This window comes from Condylura cristata, unplaced genomic scaffold (genome assembly GCF_000260355.1).
Source record: "Condylura cristata isolate star-nosed mole 26May11 unplaced genomic scaffold, ConCri1.0 scaffold00006, whole genome shotgun sequence".
NCBI classification, from domain to species: Eukaryota; Metazoa; Chordata; class Mammalia; order Eulipotyphla; family Talpidae; genus Condylura; species Condylura cristata.
Window position 1 is genome coordinate 5,651,580 of NW_004567107.1, and position 13,149 is coordinate 5,664,728.

A 13,149-nucleotide genomic window follows, 5' to 3' on the forward strand; every position below is an offset into this window, starting at 1 on the left:
GCCCTGGCACTTCTGGGGTGCAGTTGCACCCCGGCCCTGCCGCCGAGGCCAGCAGCGGGAGACCCGGCCCGGCAGCTCCCAGCCTGCTGGTTGCGGGAGCAAATGGCGTCAGGAACTTTCAAACTTTCCTTTGTATATTACATTAATCCACATAAGAAAATCTCTTTTAATGAGGAGTGATGTAGTTACAAACTCTCCAGAGCCATAATTAGAGCAAACTAATTGAAGTTGTGTTTTGACACACTTTCCAAATTCACGGGTGCCGGATGACATATTCACAGCGCTGCCGCCGCACAGCCACGGCGGCGGCGAATCATTAGACTAATAACACTTATTTGCATTCTTATCATGCCGGCAGCTCTCCCTTAAATACTGTTTCTACTATTGCTCCTTTACTGTAAGTTTCCACCGAAAGATATTAACAGTAATTATTAGTACTTTAGTGGAATTTTAATGCTGAGGAATAACAACGTGCATTAACATACGTTGAAGGCCGATTCTTTCCCTTAAAGCCACCGGGAGGCTGCGGGCTTCTTCCTCCACCCGCAACCCCGGGGTGACCACAGGGGCGGCAGCATCCTTTCGGGGATGACCTCCGGGCCCGGGCCCCCGTGGGGATCTGAAGTTAGAGTTTCTGAACCATCTGCTTTCGAAAACTGACAAGAAAAGTCTCGCTTTGTATTTAACATACATTAAAAATCACGTAGTTAAGGAGAAATTTTTGCCAAGTGGTTAAAAAAGAGAAATTCAACAATTTACGACACAGTCTTTGGTAATGAGACTAACGAATCCCAGGAGGGCAGGCTTGAACCAACCCCTTGCCACCCTCCCGGTGATTGAAGACAGACCCGGATGGCAGAACCCGGGAGGCGGGGGCGGGGCACCCGGCTGTCAGTGTGGACGCCGTGTTTGCGCCAACAGGGCCAATGTTTTGGATGCCTGACTCAGATACTCACACACGGAGAGGGAGCGTCGACAGTTCTAAATAATGGTTATTAATGACTCTCTCCTCTCAAGTGACAAATGACTTAGGAAATTTAGAATCGAAGAGGTAAGAAGACTGACGGCAGTGTGACATGAGGGCCCTGCAGGGCCTGTGTCTGTGTACCACGTGGGGGAGGGAGCCGGAGACCCCCAGACCAGGCTCTCCCTCTCAAGCGGGCCACGGCACCCCTCTGCAGGCCCCCTCTTGGGTGGGGGTCTCCCAGCAGCCCCTGCGGGGGGGGGGGCGCAGAGCTGGGCTCATGTCACGTCATGGGGACCAGACCCCGGCTCCCCTCTCCTGCTGCACGACATCACCAATTCACTCCCAAAGGCCCTCACTGGAAACCTGGGGTCAGGCTAGAGGGTTGCTCAGATTCTAGGCTTCCATGAATCCTGCGGGATCAAGAAAAACGGCCACCCCGTCGTTCACCACTCATGGTTCATCAGAAAATGGAAAATGAGGGCAAACGATGGCACTGTCTTAACTAGAAATGTGTGCTAGAGTTTAAATGGCTCAAACACATTTCGGGGTGGGTGTTTAAAATCAAAGCAGGGAGGTTAAACTGTGTGAAGGAAATGCTTCCTTAGAAAAAAACCAAGACAATCGTTCTTCAACCTTGGGAGGTTTTTGGTTTCTAAAGTCACTCTCCTTGTACCAACTGTGCTCCTGTTTAAGCCACTGATTCCTTAAAAGAGGAAACTCACTTTCATAGTCGCGGCGACGCTCCAGATCATGGTATTTATTCACTACATGTGAGTTTTATTACACTTGAGCCTGACGATGCCGAGACACCCGCCTCCCATATAAAAGAAATGAAATAAGAAGGCGAGCTTGGGCCCAGGGTCGGCCCCTCCACTCCAGATGATCTAGTCGAATCTTATAAACTGAAATATTTAAAGGGTCTCTAAACCTCACTGCCCTTACTTCTAAAAACAAAGAACACATGGGCTTTCATCTCCTTCCAGCCTACTAAAATATCCGCTTTCCCAAAATTCACGAGCCCCGCTTCCGGGGAGGCCCCGCGCACAAAGGACAGACAGACCAAAGGCAACATTCTTGTCTTTTTGCCCCATCAATCTCGACCACAGCAACAACTTGTTAGGCAAAATAAAGCAGTGGCCGATAAGGAGGTGGGTGGTGCTGCAATCTGGAGCAATTCACAGCTGTATGGGGGTTGGGGGGTCTGGGGAGGGGGCTCTGAGCTCCCAAGCCCGAGGCTTCTCGCAGGCAGGTGGGACAGGGCTGGACTCTGGCTCCTCAGGGCCTGGCTCTGCCCTTCCCCTCGCCTCCTCTCCTAGAACGAAGGACACCGTTACTGAACTCACTGTGCAGTTATAAAGATTAGAACAACAATAGAGTGTTTCCATAGCGCCTGGCCAAGATGCTCAAAAGGCTGAGGATGAAATGATGATGATGATGATTGTATTTATACTACTACTAATTATTATTATTATTCAACTGGAAACAGCAGGTCTGCTGCTGGAGAAGGGTATGCGAGTTGAGAGCCACGCTACCCATGGGCAAAAACCCTAAGCAAATAAATTCAGAAGATCTTTTAAAAGTTACTGCAGGCAAAGGATTTTATTAAATATCAAATTAATAATTAAAATCCTGCCTTGAAATAGAACAGCTTTGGGGGGTGGGGGTGGTGTGCGGGGCAGTGAAATCTCAGGAAATTTCGCTTAACACCCATTTTTACTTTGTCCGGCAGCCAGATTTATACTGAGAGACTCCGGTGAAATATTCTGTAGAGCTACCTGCAAATAGACTGTCAGCCTCTGATAAAAGGCAAAACACCCTCCTCTAAATGGTCTGGTTCACAAAACCGACCCTAAAGTGAACGGATAAATCTGTTCTGACACACGGAAAACTATTTTCATAATCCTGAAAAAGGCCCTTCTCCAAACCCTGGAGCCTAAACACACTGCACAAAGAGCCCTCCTACACTTGAGAACCCCACAGGAGGAAATGATTCCACATTTATAACCCTGCTTTCCGGGACAACAGAAAGAAACACATATTACCCATCCTCACCACCAAGAAAAATAAGACACTCACAAAGTCACAAAAATTACCAAGATAACACACTTACAAGCAGCAGATACCTTGTCAAAATCTGACGTGTGCGTGTGAAGGCCGGGAAGGCCAGCTCAGAGGTGGAAGCTGTATTGACTAATAGTCAATTCTTCATTAAATAGAAGCTCCGACTTCCCAAGAAGCCATATTAAAAATTAATATCAAAAAGTATATTGCTCAGCCTAAACTCATCATTCATAGCTAACAATACCAAACTGCAGCTTAATGAGATTTAGCCTTCAAAATTACTCTGACGCCAAAGCTAAGTTTGATGCAGTTACAGAAACAGTCACAGCTCGGCAACAGCCCCTTAAAAACACTCAGCACCAAGCAGGCTGCTTGTGACCCCGCTGCAGGGAGGGCTTTGGGGCCCTGAGGGGGTTGTGACAAGGGGCCCTCTCTTGCATGGCGTCTGCACATTCCCCCAGCCATCACCTACCGCCCAAGCAGACAGACCCAGCACTTTCATGGCCCCTAAAGCTGCTGCATCCATCTGACCAGAGGCCAGTGAGCCTGCAGCTCTGGGAAGTGCATATCTCCTCCGGACTAGGCAGGACCCCCGAGGAGGCACAGTAAGGGACGGCCGGTTGGCTGCATCCCAACCACCAGCCCCTCACAGCTGGCAGTGAAATGCTTCAAACCAGCGGCCCTATGCCCGGGAGCGCTGAGACACAGAACAGTCCTCACGTCTCAGGGAGCCCCCTGCCTGGGTTCATGTCCAGCTCTGACACCTGGCTGTGTGACGCTGGGAAAGGAATTTAACATCCTTGGTCTCAGTTTCCTTATCTTAAAACAGAGGTGATAACAGTTCTCAACTCATGGAGCCATTATTACGATGGAATGAGTTATTACTTGTAAAACGCAGCGCCTGATACCTAGTAAATTGTGTCTCTGATGTACGGGTGGAAAGATGGATGGATGGAAGGGTGATGGGTGGGTGGGTGGATGGACGACTGGGAAGGTGGATGGAAGAGTGGACGGATGGATGGGCAGGTGGGTGTGTGGGTGAGTGGATGGGCAGATGGATGGACGGACGGATGGATGGATGGATGGATGGGCAAATGAAAGGGTGAATGGATGTATGAGTAAGTGGATGGATGGATGGATGGACAGACTGACGGATGGTAGATGGATGGTTGGTTGGGTGGGTGGACAAATGCACGAATAGGTGAATGGGTGAATTGAAGAGCAGAAAGAAGATGGAAGGACAGATAGAAAAATATGAGATGCCTGGTTCTACGTATCTAAATATACATTCAGTAAACGTGTTTTGAATACTTTTGATCATCAGGTGCCTGAAATCCAGGGGCCCCAACCAAGAGGAGGAAGGACTTGCTGAGTTTCAGTGCAGTGATGAGACACTATCATCAGCGCTATTTCTGTGTGGCTAGTATTTTTGGAGGCTTTAGAGGAAGAAAAGAAACACAAGAATCGCGAGCATCCGTGAGCCAGCAACCCCAGTTATGCAGCCAAACAAACACGCGGTAACAGCAGGGGAGTGCGAGGCTGGGCTGTGGCTGGACAATGCCACAGGAGGGGACGCACGCGGCCAGGCTCTCCGGGGGGGGGGGGGGGAGCCTCTGGGGTCCAGTCTGCCTCTTTCAGGTGGGCAAGCGCTGGCACCGGGGGAGACGGCCGGGCCAGCACAGAGAAGCTTCTAGAATGAGGGTGACGTGCTCAGGAGCCAAGAGGAGACCCGCCGGATTACTGAGAGATGAGACATGTCACACACCAGGAGGTCAGTGAAGGTGCTGGACAGGAGAAAGGACATATGCATATCTGAAAACGTCACTGCACGGGAGGCGAGGCGGGACTGGCAGCTGTGGGCAAGGAGGTTCATGCGGGCTACTTGAAGGAAGGGAGATCTGGGCCTGGAAGCCCAGCCTGGAACTAACAGAGTGCTCGGGCCCACTGAGGCAGAGGGTCTCCTCTGAGACGCCCTGCGGGGGGTCCTTCACCCAGAACAGGAAGCAGCTCCTGCAGGCTCGGCTGCGCAAATGAAGGATTGTCACAGGTGGGCCCCAGGGAAGGGGGGGGGGCTTCAGGCTCCCAAGGGAGGGAGGAGCTGAGCAGGGCGGGGAAGAAGCTGAGAGGAGAGTGGAGAAAGAAGGAAGTAGGACGGAGGCCAGAAAGAGCCAGGAGGACGCACGTGGAGCAGAGGGAGGCATGGGAGGAAGCTGCGCTTGCTTTCTGGCCCTGGACTGGGTGACACAGACGTGGCGAGAGACTGTGGGGAGGAGACCATGGCGGCGCTTAGCTTGATCTTGGTGCTGCTCTTTTCCTTCCAGACTTGTCTGGCTGTTTCTGGATCCTCACCAGAAGGCCTTGGACTTGTGGCAGCCTTTCAGGCCTCAGTAGCCCTGCCTGGCTGGACATGTACCCACTGGGGATGGGTAACTTTGGGTGCTGGATTTGGAAACAACATTCTTTGTCTTTCCTTTGTTGCAAACTAATTGTATGAAAGTTGCTTCCCATCAAAGTTCTCATGCACAGGAATATGTTTTGTCTTGATGCGGCAGATGGCAGCACCTATTTAGAATAGGCAGGTTTGGGGGTCCTGGGGTGCCCCTCTCCCTGCCCTATAACAGTGTCAGAGCTTGTGTAAAAGAAGTCTGTAACACAGTTGTCGCCTTAAGAGGGTGCTGTGTCAAGGAAAGAGATGAAAAGGTACATCCCGTTGTTACAGGACAGGGAGAGGGGCACCCCCGAACCTCTAAACCTGCCCCCCTCTATATAGGTTCTACCATCTGCTGCATCAAGACAAGACAGATAAGACCTTTAATGGAAAGGAACTTTAATACAATTAGTGTGCGCACAGAGAAGACAAAGAACATAGTTTCTAAATCAAACACCCAAAGTTAACTATCCCCTTGTGGGTAAAAGTCCCCCCAAACAGGACTGGCCCAGAGCAAGGCCTGAAAGCCTGCACAAGTCTAAAGCACCTCTGGCGGGACCCATAAGAAAGGGTCAGACATGGCCAGACAAGTCCGGGAGGAAAAGAACAAAATAAAATCAAGCTAAGCGCTCCACGGTCACCTCCCCACGGTCTCTCGCCCACGTCTGTGTCACCCAGTCCAAGGCCGAGAGACAAGAGCCGCTTCCTCACATGTCTCTGCTCCTGGGCCCCCTCAGGTCTCCTGCTGGCTCCATCCTGCTTCCTTCCTCCTCAGACTCCTCTCCAAATTCTCCTCCTCCCTGCTCAGCTCCACCTCCTTTGGGTGGGGCAGGGAAGCTGGAACCCCCCCTTTCCTGGGGACCCCCGTTACACCATCCTCAGAGTTAAACAAAGTGCACGTGGACTTAGTGTGAGGGGAAAGGGCAGCCAAAGGCACAGTTTCACCTGGACATACTCCAAAGGGGACCTGGACACTAGCTGGATAGCAAGACACTAGCTGGTCCTTTAAGGGGACCAGGCAGAGGGACCCCCACCCAGCTCACATATCCCCAAACTCTCTCTGCTACTATGAAGGCGGAGCTCAAAATTCAGGCTGTTATTTGTTTACTACCGGGGAGGGGGTCTCGGGGGTCGGCGCTGGGCCTCGCCTCCCTTACCTAGACGGAGGACAGATAAAGGCGGCCCGTCGCAGCAAACCGCTGCTTCCAAGGTGACAACAGAACTCGCTCTACCCTCCGGGCTGGGCCACCTCCTGCCAGGAAGATGCCCCCCAAGCTCCCCACTACCGTCAGGACAGATGGCAAACACCTGGACAGGAAAGGAAGACTCCATCTCCCCTGCGTTCAAGTCCTGCAGCAACGGGCAGGAGCCAGGTGTCACTGGGGCACAAAGACCCGTCGCGCTGAACCCTGACGGAAGGCCGTCGCGGGCGGCGGGCCGCTGGGCCGGGAGGGTGCCCGCGGCCCCAGGCTCTGACGAGGCGTGTGCGGGCAGGGCCTGCAGCCCAGGCGGCGGCGCGAGCTTTCCGAGGCCCCATTAACCTTTGAGATGACAGCCCCGGGTGGGAGTGATGGGATGGTTTTTGAGGTCAGTAAGGATCGGTGTTCTCGAAACCTGACATCGACATGCAAAAGTTGTGACTGAATCCTGGTGTCCCTGGGAGGAAGACTAAATGCTCGTGACAGACCTTCTGCCACCGAAATGCCCCGTTTCCCAGAGTATCTGTCACAGATTGATAACATCCACGCAAAAAGTTAAGTACAATTATGTCTGTCACTAGGAAACAGACTTCGGAGCCCGTGACTGACAACCCGCTGGAAGCTGACACATCGCAGGAAGATCACGAGCGGCTGGGAGCAGCCCCCGGCACCTTGGGAGGGAGCTCCTGCACACTCTGGGCGCTGGAGGCTGGACAGCAGCGTGCCCTGGGGCTGGGAGCAGAGAAGACGCTTTGTCGCGGGGACCCGCCCTGGGGGGCGGGGAGCTCACCTGGGGTGGCATTGCCTGCAGGAACCCAGCACTCCAGGCCAATGGGAGGCCAGAGAGGAGCTGCAGGAACACACAGTGCACCTGCCAGCTCAGCCCAGCCCAGAGGTGGCCGACGGGGTGGACTCAGGAGCCCCCGAGTCCAGAGTGCTGGCTGCAGCTGGACCCTGAGGCTCGTGCATGCCCCGCTGGGACCAGACCTGGGGTCGCCGTGGCCCAGCGCCCAAGTGTGCCCTCCACCCGGGAAGGGGGCCACACAGAGCCCTGCGGGGCCCAAGCCCCCCCCCAACTGGGTCCCAGTGGACAGAAGGTGATGCTACAGTCGGCAACGCAGAGAGCACCGTGCAGAGCTGGCAGCTGGTAGACACTCCCTGCCCCCCCACTCCAGCCCCTGGCCCCCCTCCCCCTGCCCCCCATCGACCCTCAGAAGGGCTGCGGTCTGACACACAGGTCTTCTGAATCTGGATCGCCAAGGCAGGGCTAGAGGGCCTGGTAGACTGCTGGCTGATGGGTGGGGAAACTGGACTAGGAGCAGGCTTTCCTCGGCCTCCCGCCGCCAGCCTCTGTGGGGCTTACTTGCTGCTGGCCTCCCAGTCCCCTGCCACCCTGATGCTTGCCACCCTGCTCCCCCCGCTTGGCGGCCCCCACGTAAGGCCTCAGAAGACCACGAAGGTCTGAAAACCCCGGTGCTGTCCACATGCTGCGAGCAGTTGAATAATCCTAAGTCCTTAAGGTGATTCCTTCGCAGTCGCGGAATTATCGCCTCGGGAAGTTTCGGTCGTTCGTCCTTCCCAGGCTGAACCCTGACAGTCGCAGGCGCTGGATCTCAGTGTGCCTCCCCGGGCTCCTACCCTCCGCCTCACCTGGAAGCCTTCCCTGCTCCTGTCTGGTGCTGCTGGCTAACAACTGCCTCCAGCTGCCCAGCCCCACTCGGGTCAAAACTCAGGGGATCCCCTGCTCACTTCCAGCCCTCCACTGGGGTCACTTCCACAAGGAGGCGGGCCCGAGGGCTGGCTCCCCGCCCCACCCCGCCCCCAGAAGCGCGCTGTGAACAACAGCCTGCGGCCCGCAGCCCGACACGCCGGGTCCCCTCGGGCTGGTTCTGGTGCAATTGATTTCTGGACCCTCAGGGGCCTGTCCCTTGTTGCCCATTACCTTTCATCTCTGGTCCCGGTGGATGTTCTAGCTGGAGGAGATGCGGGGTATTGATTCTGTCACTCACCACATCAGCTCTCCCTAGTGACTCTGTCATCTGCAAATTTGATAAGCATGCCTCTGATGTCTTTATCAAGCCCCTGGCTCCACTGTTCAGCAAGCTGGGGGGAGGAGGCCACCAGGGACCCCCCGTCGACATGCAGCCATCCACTCAACCACACCCGGTGCCTTTGGGGGCTCCGTCGGCTATAAAGCCACTTTCTGGAGCTTTCTGACCCCTGGTACCAGCAGAAGCAGAAACTCTTCTCTTCCACAGTCATCAGTAAGAGAGGAGAGCACAGACCCTCCCTGGTGGAGCAGCAGGTTAGAGGGCAGCAGTAGGAAGCTATGGCAGCCACCGCAGCACGAGTTCGATCCCCGGCCAGGGAGTGACCCACAGGGCGCAGCAGACCTCTCCTGTCTCCCCGCTGCTCCCCTCAGCAGTATGTTTCAGACAGTCTGCTTGTTCGGCCCCCACTCTGTCTCTGGTGAATCCTCTCACTCCACACCTCTAGCCTACACCCTACCTCTTATATAAATAAATAACTCTTTTTGAAAAAAATGAAGGAGATTTTGGTGCATGCTAGAGTATGACTGTACTTTAAGACACTACAGTAAGCGAAGTTAGCCTAACAGAAAAAAGACAAACATTGCTTGATTCTACTTAATGAGGAACCTACGATAGTGAAATATACCTACACTTGATTAAAATGGAAAATTTTTAAATGCATATTTTGCTACAAAAAACATTCAGAGTGTTCAGAAATGGAAGTGAGTAAAGGCCCTCCCTGGTGGCACAGTGGGTTAAAGCGCAGCACTATGAAGCTCTCCAAAGCCCCCGCAGCATGAGTTCCATTCCCGACCAGGGAGCTGCCCACATGGCCTGGCAGACCTCTCCTGACCCCCGCTGCTCCCCTAAGCAGTGCACTTCAAGAGTCTGCCTGTTCTGCTCCCCGCTCTGTCTCTGGTGATGCCTCTCACTGTCCCTGCACCTTTGATCTGTACCCCAGTTCTATATGAAAATAAATAAATCTTTAAAGAAATAATTAAAAAGAGAGAACGAGGAGAGCGCAGCGCAGGCTGGAGTGGGAAGGCGCTTCCTCTACCTGCACAGGAGCGCAGCAGAAGGCCCGGCCCCAGGTGTGCGCATGCGCACACCTCCCAGCAGCGGCCAGCCCAGAGCTACATTGACAGCGACAGCGGAGCTCAGAGTCACGGGCCCTGTCCTGCTGATCCAGGAGGAGGGTGGGCTGGGGATGGAGCCACAGTGCTGCGCAAAGGAAACCAGCCTCGAGGCCCCTGGGAGAAGCAGCACACCCTCGCGGGGTACAGGGGGGCAGGGGCTGGGATAAAGCATGAGGACCAGGGGCTCAGCCAAGATGTCTTAACCCCCGGCCACAAACTTTGCACAGACCGCGTCCATCTCTCTGGCTAAGCCAAGGTCCAGCGTCTCTCCATGGCCTGTTCCCCTCGAAGGACGGCTAACTGGCTTCAGGACCAGCACTTGTGAGGCTGCAGGGAAGCGCCAGCCCTCGACAGCACTCCTGTCCCCGCTCAGAGCCTGCCTCTGGAAGGGAAGACGGCAGTGTGCTCGGACCATGAGGGCCCGGGGGTGGCCCAGCCTCTGCTGAGGCAAATGTTCAGGCTTAAGAAAACGAGGTCTGCTGGGGTGGCTCGCCGGGGCCCCCAGTTCCTGGGCTGTGCTGCCAGCCCTGGCCAGGGCCGCCGGCCGGCCGCCCGCCGCCTCCGCAGCGGTCAGTAGAGGGCGCCCTGTCTCCACGCTCTCACGCCAGCCGCGGCTTTGGACTTGATCCGCGTCCACACAAAGGCCCAGCTCTAAGTGTCGCTGATGCCTGTGGTTTAATATCGCACGAGAAAGCCGGCTGAACAGAGTTACTAGCCTGTGACAGCACCTGTGTCGAGCGTAGACAAAGAAGTGACCTGACGGGGACAGAACCCAAGCTCCCGCTCCCCGGGAATTCTTCCTTTCTGTCTCCCACCAGCGTGTGTGAGTCCTCACAGAAAAGGACCCGCGGAGGGCGAAGGAGTTGCGGGCTCAGAGGGGCTGCGCATGCTGGCTCAGCCCAGGCACTCCGGGCCAGCCGCCGGAACGTCCCAGCCCTGGGGAGCCCGGGCCCGGTGGGCACCAAGCCCAGACAGCGCCCAGCGAGGCCGTCCTGGGAAAGGAAGGCGACACCCGAGGCAGGGCCCAGGGGACTGAGACACGCACACAGCTGACAGGGCCCGCCAGGGACAGGAGCCCCGGACAGCGGGCAGGGGCCGGGCGGGCGGGTCACCCTAGAGCGGACAGACGCCCGCTCCCCGCTGGCGGCTGCGGGCACAGCTCAGGGCCACAGAGGAAGCGGCCAGACGCCCCCTGCAGAGATCACGGAGGCTTGAGGCCTCCGGAATAACGGAGCAGACTCATCATTTCATAAATCTCTGATGGAACATCGGAGTAAGTGCTCAGCACTTTATTTTTCAAGTCAATGATGCCGGGTAGGAGAACAACCGATGACCCCTGAGGGGTCCAGGGGCTCGGGGTGGTGCGCCCCCACCGTGAGTAGGTGCCGGGGGAGAGGAGGGGGGGACAGGAGAGAGGGTTTACTGGGGAGCATTAGTGGAACATTCAATTATCCTACTGCATACTGGCTGACTTAACTCAGCCAAATTAGAATACATTTTATATTGACTATTTTGACGTTTGTTTTATTTGGCAAGTAAAACAAAACTGATCCAATTTCCTTGCAGCCATTGTAAACCATAAACTGTACAAGAGGTTGTAAAATATATAAGCCTTATAAACACCCCGTTCTGACGTGCCACCTCACGTCCCGCTGCCCTGAGGCCGCGTCCGCGGGCGCTGGCCTCCCTTCCGCAGAGGGCGTCTCCCTCTCTGACGGGAGTCCGCCTTCCCCACCCCGGGGAGGTCCCAGCTTGCGCTGAGGCAGGCCACACCTCGGCCCCCAGGCCCAGGGGCACCACCAGGAGCAGCTGTAACGGTCCAGAGTGAGGTGCCCAGGTGAGGGGCCCGAGGTGGCCCCGCACTCAGGTGAGGGGCCCGAGGTGGCCCCCACACCCAGGCGATGGGATGCCCGTGGGCAGCACTCTGGGAAGCGAGAAAGGAAGCGCCCCAGGGGCCGTGCCAGCGCCCCCCGGCCGTCTTCTGGACACTCACTGGGGCTCAGGTCTCCTGGCACCAAGTGAAGTGAGAAGTGGCCCCTTGGGCCATCCTGGGGCACTGCACAGGAAGGGCCACTCAATTTGTGGACAGTCACGAGAAAGACCACGTCTCCATGGGACGTCCCGAAGGTGGGGTGGGGCCCGGCGAAGGGACCCCAGTGGCAGTCTGTCCTGCGCTGACCACCCACCTGCGTGGTGGCCTTTGGGCCCATTCCCGCCCCCCCGTGGCAGTCCCCGCGCCCGGCCCTCTTCTAGCTGCTATACTGACCCCCGGCCCCAGTGGCACCCACCGCTGCTGTCTGTTCCTGTGTCACACAGCTCACGACTCGTGGGCCCGAGATGCCGTCAGAGATGCTGTCCCTGGGCTGCCGCCTGCTTCTCGCGGACGAGCAGACAGCACCTGCCATCCGGTGCCTCAGAAACCCGCCTCTGGGGGACTAAATACTCGCACCACGCGCCCTGGAACGCGTCCTCCTGCCCGCTCACCCACGGCTCACATCTCAGCGTGCAGCTCGCGGGGGACAGGAACACCGTGACCTGCGACCCTGCTGGGCTTCAGTGGAGCCATGACCACGGCAGAGAAGGGGCCGCCTCCCCCGGCCGGCGCCCGCCTCACGTCTACACAGCGGCCTGCCCGCGGCCGGCTCGCGCTCACGAGGGCAGGCGCCACCTCCAGTGGCCTGTTTCTGTTCTGGGCCTCTGCAGACTGAGCACAAAACTGGTCTCTGGAGAACGGGGTGGGCCCTGGAGGCCTGTCACCTGCAGTGCTCTGCCACCCTCAGCTCCGCCTCCCCAGGGCTCAGGGGCTGCTCTCAGCGCGACGAGGGGGCCCTGACCGCATGACCGTGACGCGGGGGCGCAAGCCACGAGGCCTCACCTGGGCAGGTTGGGGGCCGGGGTGGAGGCAGCTGACGACTGGGAGGGCGTCGTGGGTTGAGATGAGTCGTGGTTTCTCGGCACTCTGCCCATCCGGTACCAGATCCCCATGCTGTTCAGTTCCCTTTGGGAGAGAAGAGAGATCTTCGTGGAGCAGTTTGGCACGAGCATCTACCTGAGCGGCAAAGCAGACCAACTCACTGACGAGAATCACAGGGCCTCCCTGGTGGCGCAACAGTTCAAGCGCAGCACTACGAAGCTGGCTGCAGCCGCTCAGCACGAGTTCCGTCCCCGCCCCAGAGCGGACCCTCATGGCGCGGCAGACCTCTCCTGTCTCCCCGCTGCTCCCCTCAGCAGCGTACTTCGTCAGTCGGCCTGGTCTGCCCCCCACTCTGTCTCAGGTGAATCCTCTCACCGCCCCTGCACCTCTGGCTTGTCCCCAGTTTTGCATGCA

At 56.6% G+C, this 13,149-nt stretch overlaps 1 protein-coding gene across 1 annotated transcript in view; it reads right to left on the minus strand.

Annotated features, from left to right (window-relative positions):
* Positions 1 to 13,149, minus strand: part of MVB12B (multivesicular body subunit 12B) — a 99,247-nt gene that overhangs the window by 76,622 nt on the left and 9,476 nt on the right. Inside the window, exon 3 of the mRNA XM_004677326.2 lies at positions 12,697 to 12,819. Within this exon, the coding sequence (XP_004677383.1) occupies positions 12,697 to 12,819 (123 nt within the window). The remainder of the gene's footprint in view (positions 1 to 12,696; positions 12,820 to 13,149) is intronic.